The sequence below is a fragment of the Pseudoliparis swirei genome, chromosome 7, assembly GCF_029220125.1.
Source record: "Pseudoliparis swirei isolate HS2019 ecotype Mariana Trench chromosome 7, NWPU_hadal_v1, whole genome shotgun sequence".
In the NCBI taxonomy this organism is placed as follows: Eukaryota; Metazoa; Chordata; class Actinopteri; order Perciformes; family Liparidae; genus Pseudoliparis; species Pseudoliparis swirei.
In genome coordinates this window covers 5,254,648-5,262,275 of record NC_079394.1, presented here as the reverse complement: position 1 = coordinate 5,262,275, position 7,628 = coordinate 5,254,648, and the positions used below count along the sequence as shown (strand labels likewise).

General features: G+C 47.6%; 1 protein-coding gene across 1 annotated transcript in view; it reads left to right on the top strand.

Moving 5' to 3' along the window:
• The first annotated feature begins 1,612 nt into the window (after window positions 1-1,612).
• adgra2 (adhesion G protein-coupled receptor A2) overlaps window positions 1,613-7,628 on the top strand; it is a 42,720-nt gene continuing 36,704 nt past the window's right edge. Inside the window, exon 1 of the mRNA XM_056418146.1 lies at window positions 1,613-2,596. Within this exon, the coding sequence (XP_056274121.1) occupies window positions 2,292-2,596 (305 nt within the window). The 5' untranslated portion in view covers window positions 1,613-2,291. The remainder of the gene's footprint in view (window positions 2,597-7,628) is intronic.

Genomic DNA, 7,628 nt, shown 5'->3' with positions numbered 1-7,628 from the left:
TCAGGCCATTTGTATACCTGCTGATGGCTATTACACCCAAGTGGACATGAAATAATTGATTCTAGGCCGGAAATGAGTTATAGGACACTATAACTCATTAAATATTGAGTTATATTATCACTCAATATTTAAAAATCCAATGTGAATCATCAATCAAAATGTTACCATGGTCAGTAATGAATGGTCAGTTTAATTTTAGGTTCATGTTCAACCTGTTCTCTGCTGCTGGGACTCTTTCTGTATTCTGCAACATTATAGAAACCAGTGAAGCATATCTATAAAGTCTTTACTTCCCCTCCTTTGATCTGTGGAAACACACACGAGACCCTCAGCATTCATTCATAACTAGTTTGCTCTCCCATTGAAGCTGCACATTGAAATCCAGATATTCTTGTCTTCGACAACCTGGATGTCAAAAGACAATTAAGTCAAATCAGCAACACAACAACAGCAACACGGCATTGAAACAATGTAAATCCTATAAACGTTCACAATGTTTCATCACAAAATAATCATATTCGTCTTTATTCCAAAGCTTTATTCTCTTTATGACATGTTAGTGTTTGCATGTTGTTGCGTTTACAGGCCACTGCCAGTCTTTCTCTTGAACGAACCAAGAGTTACATCATGATGAGGTCATACGTCTTAATTCTCTTACAAAAGAGAGAGATGCAAAATATATTAACATATTTTTACTCTTCGAGATTTTGAAGCTGCAACAAACAAGTTGTTTCTTTTGTTTGTTTTTTACAATATAATATAGGCCAACAAAAAAACATAAAATTGTGGCATGAAATTTGAAGATGTGTGGAGTAACTTCAGGTTTACCCGAGTCCCATGTGAAACCCCCTCTCTCTCTCCCTCTCTCTCTCTCTCTCCCTCCCTCTCTCTCCTTCCCTCTCTCTCTCTTTCCCTCTCTCTCTCTTTCTCTCTCTCTCCCTCTCTCTCTCTTCCCTCTCTCTCTCTCCCTCCCTCTCTCTCCTCTCTCTCCTCTCTCCTCTCTCTCCTCTCCTCTCTCCTCTCTCTCTCTTCTCTCTCTCTCTCTCCTCTCTCTCTCTCCTCTCTCTCTCCTCCTCTCCCTCCTCTCTCTCCTCTCTCTCTCTCTCCTCCCTCTTTCTCTCCTCCTCTCTCTCCCTCCTCCTCCCTCCTCTCTCTCTCTCTCCTCCTCTCTCTCTCTCTCTCTCTCTCTCTCTCTCCCTCCTCTCTCTCTCTCTCTCCCTCTCCTCTCTCCTCTCTCTCTCTCCTCCCTCTCTCCCTCTCTCTCCTCCCCTCCTCTCTCCTCTCCTCTCTCTCTCTCTCTCTCTCTCCTCTCTCTCCCTCCTCTCTCTCGTCTCCCTCTCCCTCTCTCTCTCCTCTCTCTCTCTCTCTCTCCTCTCTCTCTCTCTCTCTCTCTCTCTCTCCTCTCTCTCTCTCTCTCCTCTCTCTCTCTCTCTCTCTCTCCTCTCTCTCTCTCTCTCTCTCTCTCTCTCTCTCTCTCTCTCTCTCTCTCTCTCTCTCTCTCTCTCTCTCTCTCTCTCTCTCTCGCTCTCTCTCTCTCTGTCGGCGCTAGGACCGCGGGGCGCAGACGGACCGGGCGCACTTGGGGTAGTAACTCAGTGAGTTGGAGTGTGACAGAGGCAAGCAGGCAAAACCGCTCGTTTTTTGGGGAATTACACAGAAGCCAATCGAGACCAACTCACTTTTTGTCCGAACGAACAGTTCCCCCCCCCCCCCCCTCAGGTTTTAATGTATTTCAAATTGCGCTTTAGAGAAGGCTTCTCGGGGACAGAGAGGATCCCGCGGACACACTGAGAGCAGCTTTTAAAAGACGCGACACAACTCACACAAGTTTGAGGATATACTGTTGTTCCTGTACTTCTTCATGGAGATGATCTGGAGGTGACCGCACAGATGAGAATCTCCTCAACCGCTGGATTAACGCAAAGAGAGGGAGATAGCGCTACTTTTCCACAGTGATGCACAAAAGACAGAAGTAATTCACGCGACTTCCAACTTTTGGCGTCAGTCTACTGCGCTTGTTTATGGGAGTTGAAGACGTTTTTATGGACCCTTGAGTGTGTAGCTTCCATTTGGACCAAGGAAAGTTGCGCGCCTGGGCTGCCATGACATAACGGGACACTCTTGGAAATTTCAAAGGGTGCTGAATATTTCTGAAATGACTGGATGACGCGTGTCCGCTGTCGAGCGCAAAGTCTCTAAGTGTACAATTCATTCGAGATCTCATCCGAGTTCACTTCGTTTCCTCTCGCCCTACTTCCACCCTCCGAAGGGCTTCATGGTGGAGCTATGGGATGACTGGAGGCGGCGGTGCAGCAGCTGAGGTGAGATCCAGCCGAAGGACAATGTCTACGCCCGGCGTTGGCATCCCTCCGCTGCCGGGGCATCTGGTACTGATGCTGCTCCTGCTGTCCGCCTCCGGGCCGAGGCTCTCCCAGGCTTGTCCCGGGTTTCTCGCCTCCTCCAGCGGCTGCAGCTGCACGGACGAGCGCTCCAAAACGCACGGCGTCCAGGCGCTCGGGAGACGGGTCAGCTGCAGCAAAGAGGAGCTGTCTGAACCCCCGGATGCTGGGCTGCTGCCCAACAGGACCGTCACTCTGTGAGTTTACTCAACTGATGTTGTGTCACTGTTTTATGATCCGCCCGGCGCGTCTTGTGACGTTCCTGCAGGCTGCGTGAGATCACATGACCAGGCAACACATGACAGCAGAACGCATTATGCTGTCGTATGTTCTCTGGAATGAGATCATGAATCCCATCATATCCCCTAAAGATTTTTTAAAGAAAAAAATATGAATGAATCATGGTCAATTGTTTGCATAGATACGGTAAGTGTGAACTATAATTGGCTGAGGAGCCACAGGGTTGTGATGGTGTGTTGCATAAATCAAAGTGAGGGTACCGTGCTTCCATCAGACCCACACAGCCATGACTCTGAACCTTCGGTTTAACTGTATTGAGGACTGGCTGCAGTAATACGGCGTGTTAGGTCAGAAGTTTACATCTTGATGTCATTTAACTCTGTGGTGGAGGGCTGAGCATCGCCTCCCTGTGAAACATGAAGAAGAGCAGTGGGAGGGCAGGCTGACTGCAGCCATCACACGGCCCGGCCTCCTTGACACAACTCTGTCACTTTATATTTGACTCGGAGGCAGATCTCAGCTCCCTCTTTCTCCCACCAGCACCTTCAGCTCCCTATATGCACATGGTCCAGCTGACTTGGCCCGACACAACTAGAATAAACAAAACACATTCTGAGTATTTTATATCTGTACTTTACTTGTGGCTTGGCTCCGACTTTTAGTACAGTTACACCCTGTCTCATCGCCTTCTGGCGAGGAGGAAAAAACTGGAGAGCAAAGTTTCTGGGGTAGTTTAGTGTTAATGTTTTTTTTTTAAATACTGTTCTTAGTGTTTGGACACAACCCGCCACATCATGGACAAACACATGCTATCTCTCATGATGGATGGACCAGCAATCTATCAGTGGAACACTTTTTGGGTGGTGCTTTGGTTCACTTTCTTCACAGCTGCTCAGACTTTCTGAAGTAGTTCCTCGTTCCCACAGTGTGTTACTATCTCTGTACGGTGGGAGAAATACTATAGCTGCACATGGGCACAGTAAAAAAAAAGAAATTAAAAAAAGCGTGTTCAACTGCCCTGCTGCAAATGAGGTAAAGGAAGGTATTTATGCCGCAGGAAAGCCAAAGCCAGCCAGCAGTCCATTTATAGGGTCTTATGTTCCTTCCTTAATAAAGGCAGAATAAACATCTGGAGAACACATTGCTGGAAACCATAGGGGAAAAATACAGGCTGGGGTGGCAGTGGTCGAGGTGATTGAAAATAATCTTCCATTCCTGCATCTACTAATTTTGGTTCAGTTCTTTATGAGCAGATGTTTAGCATTCTTTGACGAGGCTTATGAACGAGGAACCGTCAATTCCGCCCGCGATCCGCCATTTGACCTTTACCTTTCCCGGCAACTCTGGTGTCTGGAAAGTACATTTTCCAGAAGATTTGCTCAAGCGCCCGTGCTCCCATCGTTGCTGATGACATGAGCTCCAGATGTGGAATGTGAGAAGTTGTGTTGATATTCGTGTTTTTCCTGACATTCCTCAGTCAGTTCAGAGGACAGTATCCCAGGTGCAGCAGGGGAGCGTTCCCCGTGCCCTCCGCCACCTCGGTCTGACAGCCAGCCCTCGCTGCCCTGTCTCCTGGGGCCGCCTGGAGGAATGCTCTCTCCATGCTGAGTCGGCCAGGGCCTGGAGGACACCGGGCCCGGGGCTTCCGGGGCCGGCTGCTCCGTGTAATGCACAACAGCTGGCCCCTGTGAACATTCCAGCTGAGGCCCTCAGCCTCATGGGAAATCCCACCAGGGATTTATTTATTCAAACTATTAGTGAGCTGTTTGTTGCTCTTGCCAGCCATAAAGGAGCAACCAGTCGCTCTGATATCATCTCCTCATCCTTTGGCTCCTCGATGCCTGTGCGGCACTTTGATTACATGTCAAATTTCACACTGCACCATTTTTTATAAACTCACACGTATCACTAGTTTAATGATGCATCATGCTTTTCTTAGCCTTCCTCTCCTTCTTGGCCCACTTTCCCGACTTCTTTATCTCCAGCTCCCAGTTTCTCTCCCCTTCCCACCCCCTCTATCACGAGTTCGTCCACACGCAGTAACTCTCAACCTAAATATTTAGTCGTCTTGGTCGGAAACTGCCATGTCCAAACTCCTTCCAGATGTGAGCCTGCGCAGGCTTGTGTTGAGGCCTAATTATGCACGGCTGCAAAGGAGCTGGATCACCGGGAGAGGAAGAGGAGCGGAAGGGTAGAGAGAGGGGGGAAATAGATAAGAGTGCGAAAAAGTACCGTTGTTGAGCGGCAAGCGGGAATAAACGACGGAAGTTGAAAGGAGGCCGGAGAGAAGGACAAAGTTGAGCGTGAGGAGTCGGAGAAGTAGGAAGAGGGAACAAAGAAAGAGAGCAGAGCAAGAGAGAGGATGGAGGAGGGAGAGGAGAAGCTTGGCAGGCGGTTCAGAGGGATGTGCCCCTGGAGACTGAAAACTCCCCAGCCCCTGAATAACAGATCTTCGACACTGGGGTGAGAGGGAAGAGGAGGAGGCGGCAGTGTTGCCGCATATCTTCACTTCCAAGGCATTTCTCCACGTCTATTATTGTTAGTCTTCCGTGTGAAAGAGGAACCGTTGTTATTTCGGTGATAAAGATGCACACATTTATCATAAACATTAGCCCTTAAGTCTCCAACTACACGGCAATAATTCCAGCAGCTGTGTTTTAATGGGCAGCAGGCGCGTCGAGGGAGCGTACAGTGGCAGGCTGTGCGTGAACAGGCTGGCGTTTCACAGCTGGTGGTTTTTTACCAACGTCAAAATCATACTTCTCCCTTGCCGTCTTCGGTTGCCATGATTTCCAGTGGCTGATGGCTTTGAGTCCGTGGGTGCCAGCCTGAATGAGTGGGCACAGATGCTCGGGGTGGGGGGGGGTCAGCATGCCGGTCCTCGGCCTGATGCCCCCTCGCCCCCAAAACAGCTGCAATGCAAGACAGTTGCTTCCTCCACAGTTGCACTTGATCCCACTAGGTGGGCTCTGCTGGCTGGTTGTCAGGTGTTCAAGATGAAAATATTCCAACTAGGGCAGTCATATTTTATCAGTAAGGGCCACTGTCACCAATAAAAAGTTGTAAAAAATTTAATTCATCCCGGGGAGGTTGTGGCTGCAATGGCTCGCTCTTAAAAGCAACAGTTCATACAGTTATTAGCTTTCTTGCCTGCATTCAGATTAAATGATGGACGCCACTAGTAATTCTAATTCTAGACAATATGTTTGGGTATTTAAATATCGCAATATATGATGTAATCTATAATGATAGACAATAAATGATCACATTGACTTATGGCCCATCCCTCATCGACTACACAACAAAGTTGAATCTGCCGCCGGATCGGTTTAGAGGTTGAATGTGTTTATTTATGTTCTGGTGAGGAAGAGGAAATCCTTTTCTTTACGCTTAACATACATTTGTCAGTTTCCTGTGTGATCTTGTGTAACCTGTTGGTTACTGAATTTGAGTCTTCTGTGTGTTCACTCACAGGTCTCTCACCTCATCCGTAGAATCGATTGGCTCCAATACGCTTAACCCTTTCTTCACGATTGTATTCTCTGAGTCACATCTTCGGTCTCTCACTTGTGGCCCTCGTGCGGAGGGAAACCAAAGGGCCCTCAGATATGTGGGTGGTTTACGTTGGCTCCTTGCATTCGTGTTGAGATGGGAGTATGCCGATGAAACGTCCTAAACAGTCATCTTATCAGCGTCCGGAGAATTCCAATAGCGGTAGAGAGCGTTTACCAGGCATTCCTGCAGCGATAGGGTTTATTTATGTGGGGAAAGGTGTTGAGAGGAGGGGGAGCGGGCTCTCCTCTGCACATGTTAGGTGGGGCAGCGGTCAGCAATAAATCAAAAAAGCAAACAAAGGCCTGACACGGGATACTTCGGGCTTCATACTCAGCTGCAGCACCTGCCGATGCCACACAAGCCCTGGGTTCCATCGTGCCCTCGGAGGTCAACACGAGTCGAGCGGGACATCTCCAATCACCTCCTGGGCCGTACTGTACAGCTGCCCGCCCGTATGGAGGATGAATGTGTATTTCACTTATCGCCTCCTTGTGTTTGTTGATTATAGGCTGCGATATTTCCAGACGCAGCAGAAACAGAGCGCTGTGTTGTCATAGTAATCTCCGACCCCCAAGTGGCTTTTTGTTATTCTAGTTTTTCCTTCCACACCGCTTTCTTCTTATCTGACTCTAAAAATGCCTGACTTTGACTTTTCTTTGCCAGCGCTAACTTCCCTCTCCCTGCGTCTGACCACAGCGGCCCCCGAAGTTCCTGCTCGTCGACAACACATGGCTACAGACGGAGATAATGGGTGTCTATGTGGGAATGCCTGTGGCTTCAGTGTGTGTGTGTGTGTGTGTGTGTGTGTGTGTGTGTTTCTGATATTCTTTCTCTTGAGAACTAATACATTATAATAGTGCAGTCATCTACTGGATTTCAAGAGTTTACGAGTGTAATCTGAGGACTCCTGAGTTACTTTGTGATTACTCTCCTTCAGCTTTTCTTTTATAAGTCTTTAAAAAGTGGACCGCAGAGATTATCAGTATTTTAAGACGACTTGGAATCCAACACAGCATTTGCACGTGAGGAATTTTAAACCTTCAGAATAAAAAAAGGTTTAACGACAAATAAGTTGCCAGCATACAAAGCAACTGCAACTGTCATTAACAGCACTGCAATGCGGGTACTGAGCTTTGTTTACCTAGCCGTCACGTTAGCTCATGTCAAGCTGATGCTAACATATCTGAGCTAACAGCGACCTGCTCATGTCAGACACGCAGACATCCCCCGCTTATGGGAAATGTTTTTGTTAAAATCAATATTGAGGAAACAATAATATTAGATTTTAGTTTAGTTATGTTAATTCTGTCCATCCTGGTTATGCTATGCGAGGCTGGAAGTACATAGGACTTTGAATGATTTTGAACTATTTGGGTTCACTTAAGCTCCTTCTAGATTATAGTTTTATATTCTGGTAGAATGTTTGATACGTTT